A 13683-nucleotide genomic window follows, 5' to 3' on the forward strand; every position below is an offset into this window, starting at 1 on the left:
GTATAAGTCCACTTAAATACAATGTAGGTGGATGAAGTATTTAATAATTATAATTTTTTGTGGTTACACCATTTGACATCTTGCCAACCCTTATTTGTCACTGACCCATATATATATATATATATATATATATATATATATATATATATATATATACTATATATACTTTTTCATGACTATTTACATTGTAGATTCTCACTGAAGGCATCAAAACTATGAATGAACACATATGGAATTATGTACTTAACAAAAAAAGTGTGAAATAACTGAAAACATGTCTTGTATTTTAGATTCCTCAAAGTAGCCACCCTTTGCTTACTAGAATATAAGACATGTTTTCAGTTATTTCACACTTTTTTGTTAAGTACATAATTCCACATGTGTTCATTAATAGTTTTGATGAATCTCCAATGTAAATAGTCATGAAAATAAAGGAAATGCATTGAATGAGAAGGTGTGTCCAAACTTTTGGCCTGTACTGTATATATATATACATGTATATGTTGCATTCAACACACTTACGTCTGTGGACCAGTCAACATAAACTCTGAAACAAGAGCTCAAAACTGGTTTGAAACACTACTTGTTGTGGTGAAAACACAATAAAAAAGGGGGTTTTAGATCTATAAAGAAGTTCCTCTGGCCCAAAAACGCCTCATGATGTTGTTCAGTATGTTATTGGACTAATTTGCCTAAACTTGATAGTGCTTGTGTGGAGAAAGGAGCGTTAATGGGGATGCATACAAAGGGATTTAATTCCTGGTGCTCATTAGTTCCAGCGGCTACAACATCCTGTAAAAATGCACATGGTTTTGCATTGGTTACCATGGGTTCCTAATTGAGTTCAGCTCTGTGTTGAACCATTTTTCAGGACAGTCATTGAGCTGACTTGTTTTTTTTCCTTTTAGAGAGTGCTCTCTGGGAAGGACGAGGAGATTCTGGTGTACCAGCAGATGATCCGTGATTTGAGGGAAAAGCTGCGTTCAGCCCAGCTGGACTTGGACAAAAGCAACATCATCGCCCTGCAGCAGGTCTGTCCCAAACCTGGGGAGGAAATAATCCTCATTGTGTGTGTCAGAGCGCTTCAGATATATAATATATAAGAAGAAAATACTACAGGTGTCTCAATACATCAGAACATGGGCCTCAAACTCGCGGCCCGCGGGCCAATTGCGGCCCCCGTGACGATATTTTGTGGCCCCCACCTTGATATGAAAGTTTAATGTGAGTTTTATATGAATGGCACTTTACCGTGTTGTGTGTGGAAGGTGCCTTTAATTACTTTTTTGGTAATTTTGTGTCTTTTTTTGGTAATTTTGTCATTTTTGAAATAGTTTTTTGTCTTTTTTTAATAATTGTGTGTCTTTTTTGGTCATTTTGTTTCTTTTTTAAAATATTTTTGTGTCTTTTGGTAATTCTGTGTATTTTTTGGTAAGTTTGTGTCTTTCAAGTAATTTAGTGTTTTTTCAGTCATTTTTTGTCTTTTTTGTAATTTTGTGTTTTTATTGTCATTTTTTCCCCTTTTTTAATAATTGTGTGTCTTTTTTAATAATTGTGTCTTTTTTGGTAATTTTGTGTATTTTTTGGTCATTTTGTTACTTTTTAAAAAAAATTGTGTGTCTTTTTTAATAATTCTGTGTATTTTTTGGTCATTTTGTCTCTTTTTTGTCATTTTGTGTCTTTAAATTTAGTGCTTTTTCAGTCATTTTGTGTCTTTTTTGTAATTTTGGGTTTTTTTTTGTCATTTTGTGTATTTTTTAAGTAATGTTGTGTATTTTTTTGGTCATTTTGATACTGCCTCCAGCGGCCCCCAGGTAATTTGAGTTTGAGACCCCTGTTCTAATGTATTGAGATACACCTGTAGTTACAATATGGAGGATCATTAAGCAGGAGAAGTATGAGTTCAGTGTGTATTATCATTTCATGTTCTTCTATCTTCATGCCATTTTTTCCTACTTTCTGCTGTTTCTCTTTGCCTTGACATGCTTCATCAACCTTTCCTCCCTTCCACCTCTCTATCGCTGCTCTGGGCCAGGTCATATTTGATCTTTGCGCTGTAAGTTTCATCTGTCCTGTTCCTCTCAACCTCAACCTCAGCCTCCCCCCATTTCATAAATTTCCTTAATGATGGAAGTGCAGACAGTCCAGTTGTGCTCAGTCTTGTTGTTGCTGAATGATTAAAGGCCGTCCAAGAGAGAGATAATCAGATCAAGATCCTGAGCGAGCAAGTGGAGCAGTACACCGGGGAGATGGAGAAGCACACCCGGCTCATCGAGGAGCTAAAGACGTCCACCAAGAAAGACAAAGGTGGGTGGATCACTGCATCAAAAGTATTCAGATCCTTTAGTTCAGTAAAAGTGCTAGTACAAACACTGTGAAATGACTCCACTACAAGTAAAAGTCCTGCATTCAAAACTTACTGAAGTAAAAGTTAAGTAAAAAATGTACTTAACCCATAAGAACCCATGTAACAAACACTTTAAATGTTCTATAATCTCCCATATTCAGCTTTATGCTTCACATTAACTCATTAAATCCCTTAGCAAGACTGTTTGACTGTTTGACTGTGACAAGAAGTGACTTCTCCAAAATGTGGCTGTGACTGGAAACAGAAATGTGAAAAAGTAGCTAATTTCAAAAAGCTTATTTTTTGTTACGAGGCTAAATTCAAACCCATTTAACAATTCTAAGCCTTCCATGAACAAATTAATATAAAACAAGTAACAAAAATATCGCTGTGACGTCTATGTCACATCAGGCTTTTAACCTAAAAATCGGAAACATAATGTGACTTATTTGTCACAATTGTGGTAATAGGCCACTCAATTATTTTCACTGTTTAAGTTATTTTAAATTAATATATGCTCTGCTGTTCAATTTAAAGTACATTTGACCAAATATAAACAAATAAGTCTTTTGTTTTTAGTAATTTTGTGTCTTTTTTTTGGTAATTTTGTGTCTTTTTTTAAAATAATTGTGTCTTTTTTTACTAATTTTGTGTATTTTTTGGTAATTCTGTGTCTTTTTTATGGTAATTTTGTGTATTTTTTGGTAATTTTGTGTATTTTTTTAAATAATTTTGTGTCTTTTTTGTTAATTTTGTGTCTTTTTTTTGTCCTGTCTTGTTTCTTTTTTTAAGTAATTTAGTTTTTTTCTGTCATTTTGTGTCTTTTTTTTAAAGTAATTTTGTCTTTTTTTTGTCATTTTGATACTGCCTCCAGCGGCCCCCAGGTAATTTGAGTTTGAGAGCCCTGTTTAAGACTAAATAATCAATCGCTGGTTCAAAAGGTACAGGACATACAAGGGTCGTTGGAGAGGTTATGAAAGGTAATGTGATCCTGCTCGTAGAAAACTATTATGATGTCTGTTTGGTTCAGTGTCACGGCTCTAATCGTCATCGTTTTCGCCCGCAGCAGGAATCGATTTTCAGCTGTAAAGCTTTCAAAAAGCTGAAGAGCAAAACAGAGCTGACGGCGTTGCCAAAAAAAAATACGACTCCAAATGACTGTTAATGCTGCTCCTTTTCAGCTCCTTTTATGGCTCTTTAGTAGCCAAGTTCCGCATTAAATAAGGAGTACCACCCAGAAAGGCCAATTTAGTCATGAATCATCTCATATTAAAGTGTCAGTAAAGTTTAAACTCAGCCCTCTGCTCAAGTTAGATTGATCTAAAGATTTATAAATACTATACTGAGGTGATGGAGGGACGAGGGCTGCAGAGGGGTGGAAAGTTTCCAGTAAATTGACAGAAACTTTCAATTGGAAGTTAAGCTTGATAATTTTGGAAATACTCATTTTCATGGAACAACAGAAATATGAATGTTGAGTTAAATCAAGCGTCTCAAACTCAAATTACCTGGGGGCCGCTGGAGGCAGTATCAAAATGACCAAAAAAAGACACAAAACGACAGAAAAAACATTAAATTACTTTGAAAAAGACAAAAAATGACAAAAAAGACACAAAATTATTAAAAAAGACACACAATTATTAAAAAAAGACACAAAATCATTAAAAAAATACACAAAATTATTTAAAAAAGACACAAAATGACCCCAAAAGACACAAAATTACCAAAACAAGACACTAAATTACCAAAAAAAAGTAATTAAAGGGACCTTCCACACACAACACGATAAAGTGCCATTCATATAAAACTCACATTAAACTTTCATATCAAGGTGAGGGCCACAAAATATCATCACGAGGGCCGCAATTGGCCGTGAGTTTGAGACCCCTGAGTTAAATATTACTCATATCATATACATTATATTACATTAATATCGCTCTTGCAGACTGTAAATTATACTAATAAATGATTTATTATGCTACAACTTGTAAAAAAACTGCTGGTTATCTTGTCAGAGACCTTCTGAACCATAACAGTAGTGTGACAGTGGTGTAGTTTACTAAAGGATAATGTTATTATTAACCCTTTGATGCACAACATATTAACACCTTCTAATACACAACATGGGTCAAAAATGACCCACATTAATTTCCCATGTTATTTCATGCTGGCTGTGTGTTTGAATATCTTTTTTTTTTTTATTACAACAGATCATTATATCCATTTTTCCTTTCATACTTTATGAAGAAAAATAGTTTTTGTATTATTACATCAAGTTTACACACATGGGTCAAACACGACCTTGTACATTAGAAGCGTAGTGATACAAAAAGTGATGCACTGAATTAACAATTTGAGTATATTTGTAACTATGTTTGTCTTATTTTGAAGGTTTAACTTTAAAAGAGTTGTTAGAACCACCAGATTACATTGGAAAATCACATATTTTAACATTTGAGACTTATTAGAGCCACCAAATAATAATTTCCATTGGAAAAACACCAATTTAACAAAATAGGAAAGTTAATATTTGTGTCTTCTTTGTCAGGTTTTAAATTAACATTTACAACATATAAACACCTTCTAATGCACAACATGGGTCAAAAATTACCTTGTGCATTAGAAGCTCACTGATACAAAAAGTGATACACTGAATTAACAACTTGAGTATATGTGTTACTATGTTTGTCTTATTTTGAAGGTTTAACTTTAAAAGAGTTGTTGTGATCAACATGAACATGTGTCTGAAAAATCCAAATAAAAAACATTTGAAATTAAAAGTGATCAGTAAAATCTTAAAATCAATAAAACGAACAGGAAGCAAGAGCAAAGAATCTAAAATCGGGGTGATGTGATGTCGTCTGTTAAAACCTGTAAGAAGCCGAAGCAGCTGGAGGCCAGAAAAAGATTTTTGGGAGACGCCAGAGAGGAGAGGAGTGATCTTAACAGGAGAACATGAGAGTAAATGACCTTTCTTTTGTTAAGGCCTACCATCGACCATGCAGCAGAGAAAGATGGAGGATCTGAAGTCCAGACTGGAAGCTGCAGAGACGACAGCAGTGGAAGCGGCGCAGGCAGTAAAACTGGCAGAAGCTCACGCTGAAGAAAAAGACAAAGCGCTCATTGAGGCTTCAAACCGCTTGAGCCAGTACGAGGCCGTGAGTCTCCCACTTTTTTCTCTCTGTTTTTGTTTTTTGGCCTCCTTCAAATTATTCCCCAAATCCGCTCCTTAATCGAATTAATTGAGACTTAAATTCCCAGAAGCAAAGCTTACTTTTTCTTTTAATAGACATTGAAATCACAGTGTGACTGTGGTGTGATCAACGTGCTCCTCGGATCTACAAGCTAAGCGTTTGTCTTCGGCCGCGTCTAATCGCTGCCTTAATTTGCAGAATTAAGTGAGCAAGTTGAAAAAAAGGAAGATAGAAAAATAGACACGCTGTTTGATGGATGAGTAATCACGGCTTTCTCTTTCGGTGTTGCAGGGCACTTATGGCCTGGAAGCAGCCATCGCCGAGATCAAAGAGTGTAAAAATCAGATTAAAATGAGAGATCTTGAGACGGAGGCCATGACCAAAGAGATCAACCAGCTCGAGATGAGAATCAATGACCTAATGGACGAAAACGAGGATTTCCGAGAAAAACTCGGTCAGTTCTTTTGAAAACTTTCCTGTTCCCATCTGTACACGGACTGATCTGGAGAAGTAAAGTTCATAACACTTTTTTTATTTATTTATTTTTTTTATTTCATGACTCACAAGGTCTGGAACCAAAGCAGGAAGTGGATCTGACAGAGTTCAGACGAGCCAAAGATCTCAGACAACGGCAGTACAAAGCAGAAAACCAAGTCCTCACCAAAGAGGTAATGGGAAATCACCGGAAAGTTCATAACCACTTTCTATAAACACAACTCTCTCCTCACTGCTCCCTTCCTTTTCAGATTGAACGTCTTGAAGAAGAAAGACTGGAGCTGAAGAAACAAATCAGACGCCTGGTGAAGGAACGAGGTGATCAGAACTATAGAACAGCAGTTATTAACATTCTGTTTGTTTCCTGAAGGGATAAAAAGTTACTTCAGGGTGTTTGATATTATATCTCTAGTGACAGAATCAGTCAGGTTTGACAGACGCTAAGAGCTCTCCCTGTCCTGTACTCCTCCTCCTCCTCCTCCTTCTCCTCTGTCCTCCTCTCCTCCTCTGTCCTCCTCCCTTTCTCCTCTCCTCCTCTGTCCTCCTCCTCCTCTTCCCTTCTCCTCTCCTCCTCCTCCTCCTCCTCCTCTTCCTCCTCTTCCTCCCTTCCTCCTCTCCTCCTCTGTCCTCCTCCTCCTCTTCCTCCCTTCCTCCTTTCCTCCTCTGTCCTCCTCTTCCTTCCTCCTCTTCCTCCTTTCCTCCTCTCCTCTTCCCTCCTCCTCTCCTCCTCTGTCCTCCTCCTCCTCTTCCCTCCTCCTCTGTCCTCCTCCTCCTCCTCTTCCTCCCTTCCTCCTCTCCTCCTCTGTCCTCCTCCTCCTCTTCCTCCCTTCCTCCTCTCCTCCTCTGTCCTCCTCTTCCCTCCTCCTCTTCCTCCCTTCCTCCTCTCCTCTTCCCTCCTCCTCTGTCCTCCTCCTCCTCCTCCTCCTCCTCCCTTCCTCCTCTCCTCTTCCCTCCTCTCCTCCTCTGTCCTCCTCCTCCTCCCTTCCTCCTCTCCTCCTCTCCTCCTCTGTCCTCCTCTTCCCTCCTCCTCTTCCTCCCTTCCTCCTCTCCTCTTCCCTCCTCCTCTGTCCTCCTCCTCCTCCTCCTCCCTTCCTCCTCTCCTCTTTTCTCCTCCTCTCCTCCTCTGTCCTCCTCCTCTTCCCTTCCTCCTCTCCTCCTCTCCTCCTCTGTCCTCCTCTTCCTCCCTTCCTCCTCTCCTCTTCCCTCCTCCTCTCCTCCTCTGTCCTCCTCCTCCTCCCTTCCTCCTCTCCTCCTCTGTCCTCCTCTGTCCTCATCTTCCCTCCTCCTCTCCTCCTCTGTCCTCCTCCTCCTCCTCCTCCCTCCCTCCTCTCCTCTTCCCTCCTCCTCTGTCCTCCTCTCCTCCTCCTCTGTCCTCCTCCTCCTCCTCTTGCCTCCTCCTCTCCTCCTCCTCTCCTCCTCCTCCTCCTCCTCCTCCTCCCTTTCTCCTCTCCTCCTCCTCCTCCTCCTCCTCCTCCCTCCTCCTTGGCAGAACTTTGAGAGACCTCATATTGTGTATGAGAGGAAATATTAAAATGCTGATTGTCCTGATTAGGGCAAACAATTATAACTTATTTGATCCGAGCCTTGAGGGATGTTTCCTTTTTCTGATTTAAACGAACAAGTCCCACTTATTTCCTTTGCTTCTATTAATCAGCACTGTTGTTTCTCTGCGATTCATCGGTTCACACAAAGTACACAGAAGCATCTATTTCAGTTATCTTTATTGGCATCTAAGTTGATTGGTTTTAACCCTTTTGTTGTCTTAATTGTCTTGTTTCTGTATACAAGAATTCTTTATTCAAGTGTAGATTTTCAGTTTGAGAGCATGATTTTTTCTTAATCTCAATGAGATAATGCCTGGTTAAATAAAGGTTAAATAAGAATAAATAAACAGTGAAAGAGATTATCCTGAGTAACAAATGATATCAATTCCTCCCCAGATTTAATTTAAAAAGTGCTAAAGTAAAGCCTTTTTTTTTTTAGCATTTTGTTCGCATCTTTAAATAATAACATTGTGTTGTTTCTGATGTCTTAGTAACAATCATGTGTGTTTTCAGGGATCCCAACGTCCAGCCTGCTGCTGGAGGAAGACGCCGGGCCCAGCAGATTTGATCAGATGCTGTTCAAAAAAAGCACCACTCACGCAGATGAAGAGCTCCGCCGCAAAGTAAGCACGTGGCTCATTATGTCATTTCTTGTCAACTTCAATCGAGGCCAAGTGTTTCAAAGAAGAGCCATTTTCCTGCTCCGGCCACATTTCTGTGAGCTGGTTACTGTCCACAGCACAAGAGTTTGTAGTTTTACAAACAACAACATGTTTTATTTGAGTCTAGCCTTTCCTGTTATCTGATCAGTGTTTATATGGGTAGACTGGTGTGGATTAAGAAAGCTCCTTATCTGGACAGACTCTGGTTATGTGATTCATCCACCAGGGCTAAACGGTGGTGAATCGGTCACAGCCACACTCCGGCCCGCGGCTCTTCTGTGTGTTTGTATGTTCTCCATGTTAATTGGTGACACTAAAAATTACCTGTGGGAGTGAATGAGGGAACTTAAAAAAAAGCCAAAACTGCAGCGTTATTCTGACAACTTTCCGACACGATTTCCTGACATGGTGCCCATATATTCCTTTGGTCTTCTAGTTTCATATGATACCAGTAACTCCAGTATGTTCCTAAAAGTGAGCCCGCTACGGACTCCAGAAAAAAACAAAAGCTGCGGAAATGGAAGGCTAAATAAAGATACTTGGCGGCCATGAATTGATATAATATTGCCACGCAAAATATCATAATACTATGCCGTATTTATTTTTCTCCCCCCTTCTCTAATAAACATTGTATAGTATCATCACCTTTTAATTTGACAATTTTCTTCTATTTTACATATTTGTCACACTTTAACTCAGGGGTCTCAAACTCAAATTACATGGGGGCCGCTGGAGGCAGTATCAAAATGACCAAAAAAAGACACAAAATTACTAATAAAAAGACACAAAATTACTAAAAAATACACAGAATTAACAAAAAAGACACAAAATGACCCAAAAAAGACACAAAATGACCCAAAAAGACACAAAATGACCCAAAAAAGACTAAATTACTTTAAAAAAGACACAAAATGACAAAAAAGACACAAAATGAAAAAAAAATACTCAGGATTACCAAAAAAGACACAAAATGACCCACAAAAAAGGCACAGAATTACCAAAAAAGACACAAAATGACAAAAAATACACAAAATTACCAAAAAGTCACAAAATTATTAAAAAAGACACAAAATTACAAAAAAAAAACACAAAATTATTAAGACACAAAATTACCCAAAAAAAAAAGACACAAAATTACCCAAAAAACTAGTTAAAGGGACCTTCCACTATAACATGGTAAAGTGCCATTCATATAAAACTCACATTAAACTTTCATATCAAGGTGGGGGCCACAAAATATCGCCATGAGGGCCGCAATTGGCCTGCGGGCCGCAAGTTTGAGACCCCTGCTTTACACTGTTTCTGATCTTCAAACAACATTGAATATCATACAAAGGCAACCAGAGTAAACACAAAACACCATTTTCCATTCAAGAAAAACAGGAATCCAACAGCAGCTGGCCACCTGTGGAAAAGTAACTCCCCACTTTTGTTACTTAATTAATCACTGAACCAAAATAAATTGACAAATGGGTTCAATTAGACTGGACAAACTCAGGCGTGATTACTGCCAGCCCTGTTGAATATAAACATCCCTTATGGAGAACCTCTTCCAGCAATGTGAAGCTTGTTAACACGAAGCGAATGGAAATATATCAGTCTGAAAAGGTTTCCAAAGCTGTTCCTAGTAGAGGTGATGTGGGGTTATTTACCTGTAGTTGCTGCCAGCTTCACTGTGTACATAATTAATTCACAGGATGGTTTTAACTGCAGGATTGTAGATACACATTGGTTTAATTAATTTAATGTGAAATGTAAAAACACCCACAATGTGTGTGTTTGCTCTGCTGCCTTGCATAACCTCTGGTAAATGTTTTAAATCAGGGCTCTCAATCTCAAATTACCTGGGGGCCGCTGGAGGCAGTATCAAAATGACCAAAAAAAGACACAAAATTACTAAAAAAAGACATAAAATAACAGAAAAAAGACACTAAATTACTAAAAAAAAAAAGACACAAAATAACCAAAAAAGATGCAAAATGACCCAAAAAAGACACAGAATTACCAAAAAAGACACAAAATTATATTTAAAAATACACAAAATTACCAAAAAGACACAAAATTACCAAAAAAAAGACACAAAATTACTAAAAAAGACACACAATTATTTAAAAAAGACACAGAATTACCAAAAAAAGACACAAAATTACTTAAAAAAGACACAAAATTACCAAAAAAAGACACAGAATTACCAAAAAAGATACAAAATTATTTTAAAAAGACACAAAATTACCAAAAAAAGTAATTAAAGGGACCTTCCACACACAACACGGTAAAGTGCCATTCATATAAAACTCAAATTAAACTTTCATATCAAGGTGGGGGCCACAAAATATCGTGTGTGCATGTTTGTGTATGTATACTTACAGATGTGTATGTGGCGGAGGGAGGGGTGGGTTTTGTCATTTTTATTATTTATTGTTTGTTCTTTCTTATTTTTTGTAAAGCACTTTGTGTTGCATTTTTATGTATGAAAAGCGCTATATAAATAAAGTTTGATTGATTGATTGATTGATTGAAATATCGTCACGAGGGCCGCAATCGGCCCGCGGCCTGCGAGTTTGAGACCCGTTTTAAATGATTTTAAACAGATTGTACACATTTTTGAACAGTTTTGAACATTTTCTTACCAGCTACATGAAAGTAGAGACGAGCTGTCTTTTCGTGGTCAGTGCATCAGTTTTAGATGATTATAATTTTCCGTGTCGTGGCAGACTTGTTTTACTGCATGTCATGTCCTTCTGGTTTCGACCACAAGGCTCCAAGACTTTAGTGACATACAGTGAGTGCCATTATTTCCAAATGGAGGAAATTAGTAACAGTGGTTAATACTTCCTGTCTACTCCAAGAGGAACAGGAACAACAGAATAAACATCTTAGGAACTGCCTCGCCATGTTAATGTCACCATTCATCAGTGGAACTTTTGGTGTCACATCTGGCATAAAGTGAACTAAACGCTGTTTTTCACAGTGTGGAAATCTCTTACCCTCTGAGGGGTTTAAAATAAACAAAATTATGTTTTAGGAGTGTGAAGTCTTGACATAAATGATAATGAAATCCCGTGGCAGGGCCTGAAAAGGGACGTTCATGCATGAAAACCATCTTGTGGCAGAATTAAAACACTTATGCGAAGAAGGAAAAATTCCTCCACAGACAAAAGAAAACTGCTCTCAAGTTATCAGAAGCATGTGATTGCAGGTTTTCCCACTTAATAATGATAATAATAATAATAATAATAATAATAATAATAATAATAATAATAATAAAACACTTTATTTATAGAGCTTTACAATATACTTAGAGACGCTTTACAGCTTAAACACAGTGAAAATGCAGTTACAAATAAAACAAACGATTAAAATCAACAGCCTTGGTCATACATTAAAAGCAGTTTTGAACAGGTGGCTTAACCCATTTAGGCCTAAAAATGCCTGGAAAAAATGCCTGTAAAACCTCTGTTCGATTTTAAAATGACCCCCTAAAACCTGAAGTTTTTCTGGAAATTCAACAGAAGTGTCAACGCTTCTACTAAAGAATCGATTTGTCAGCGTCTGTAGCAGATAGAAATGAAATTCAAAAAGTATTTGAGAGCTTATAGCTGTTATATCTGAGCTCCCTCCGCTATAGTCGTCTACCGCCATGATTTCAAAGTTCTGGAAAAGTCCCATGTTGCATTGCGACACTACTAAAAATGACCAAAAAAGGACACAAAATTATTGAAATAGACACAAAATGACCAAAAATAGGTGTAAAAATGACCAAAAAAGGACACAAAATTATCGAAATAGACACAAATTGGACTGGTCAAAAGAGCTGGTTCTGTGGTTGGAGCCAGGTTGGATGAAAGTGCAATACAATTAAAATCTATTATTATTATTATTACAAATAGTTGACTTTTTCACATAGGTGTTATACGTGTTGGATTATTTATCCTGACATCAATGACTGAAATGATCATTTTGAAACAGAATTTTTTTGTTTACTCCGCTTGTCATCTTGGACTAAATTTACAAATTTAATGATATGAAACCAATAAATGTGACAAAAATGCAACAAAAGAAGGATTCAGAAAGGGAACAAGTACTTCTTCATGCCACTGTAAGTCATGAAAAACAAATTTTATCTTGACATGTTGGTGTCAGTCCAAATTGATTTGACATGTTGCACCTGCAGCTGAATGATTTTAGGGTTTTTTCATTGTAACTTTTTTTCGATTTCAAACTTTACTTTGCAGAATGAGTACCTGGAAAAACAACTGAGCAACAAGGAGAGAGAGCTGGAGCTTCACAAGGCACAGTTTCACATTAAATGTAAGTAGTTTGAACAACATTTAACCCTTTATAGGGCACTCCTGGAAATTGAAAACGTCAACCCTGAAGTGTTATTGGAGGATATTACAAGACTTTTTGCAAAATGTTTCATTTTTATATTGCAAATCGAGGTCAATTGAGGCATTATTATTATTATATTTATTATAGTCCCACAGCAACCCTAAATAGACAATAACACATCATTTACATCCATCACCACTTTATCTTTTACCTTTAAACTATTTATTATCTTTTTAGACTACTTATTACATATGCATAATGTCTGAATGTCTTTTTTAAAGCACCTTATATATGAGAAGCACAAGTAACTTGAGTAGCATACTTTTTTAATATAATGACAATAAAGGAAAGCTTGAATCTTGTATGATTTACTGATTGGTCAGATGCCACAGTGTCACTATCTGTGATGGAGAAATCCATGTGGTTCTATGAGGAGACCTGTTATACATGTCCGCTCAAGTTACCAAATATGGTTCTTTGCCTGATAAAGGGTCTGATAAAGTCTGAGATTATGTTCTGCAGGGAATATTAGTGTAGTTTTACAACAAGAGGTTACAGCTCGACTGATACTGTTCCCTCCTGTGTGTTTCCTGATAGTGGATGAACTGTCAAAAGTGAAAAGTGACCTGGAAGGAGCGCTGAAAGATGTCCTCCAGGCCATGAGGACGTATGAGGAGCCCACACCATCCGATGCTGCAATCAACATCCCCAGGCTGGAAAGGTTGGCCAAAGTAAGTGTCTCCCATGCGCCAATTTTCTACATTTTCCACGACTAGAAACGGCTTTAAACCGGCTTAATCTACAAGATGTTGTTTTCCACTTGTCTTTATCAATTTAGCTGTTCAATGTTAGCCTCATATAACCTCATTTCAGCAGGAAGTGTCTTGCATGAATTAAGAATATCTTTCACAGGAGAGTCCTGGCCGAGGCGGCAGCGGCACATAGTGTTCTGTTACATAGTGTTCTGATGGGCCACAGAGTTCAGCTTCATCAAGGAGTGTCTGTGTTAATCTACACACAAAGCAAAGACACTAAACAAAGAATAAAACATTTAAAAAAGGATTTTTCTGCACTTCCAAGACCTCAATCCATCGGCTTATTTTCCTGAA

General features: G+C 37.4%; 1 protein-coding gene across 3 annotated transcripts in view; it reads left to right on the forward strand.

The window, feature by feature from the left end:
* cep290 (centrosomal protein 290) overlaps positions 1–13683 on the forward strand; it is a 93487-nt gene that overhangs the window by 10176 nt on the left and 69628 nt on the right. For 2 of the 3 annotated variants that reach the window (XM_059336111.1, XM_059336112.1), the window contains 9 exons: positions 909–1031; positions 2184–2307; positions 5333–5505; positions 5833–5995; positions 6109–6209; positions 6288–6354; positions 8094–8203; positions 12478–12553; positions 13172–13305. In XM_059336111.1, coding sequence (XP_059192094.1) covers positions 909–1031; positions 2184–2307; positions 5333–5505; positions 5833–5995; positions 6109–6209; positions 6288–6354; positions 8094–8203; positions 12478–12553; positions 13172–13305 — 1071 coding nt within the window. Of the gene's footprint in view, positions 1–908; positions 1032–2035; positions 2057–2183; positions 2308–5332; positions 5506–5832; positions 5996–6108; positions 6210–6287; positions 6355–8093; positions 8204–12477; positions 12554–13171; positions 13306–13683 lie in introns of all 3 variants that reach the window. The other variant, XM_059336110.1, reaches the window with a different exon arrangement.

This window comes from Centropristis striata, chromosome 6 (genome assembly GCF_030273125.1).
Source record: "Centropristis striata isolate RG_2023a ecotype Rhode Island chromosome 6, C.striata_1.0, whole genome shotgun sequence".
NCBI classification, from domain to species: domain Eukaryota; kingdom Metazoa; phylum Chordata; class Actinopteri; order Perciformes; family Serranidae; genus Centropristis; species Centropristis striata.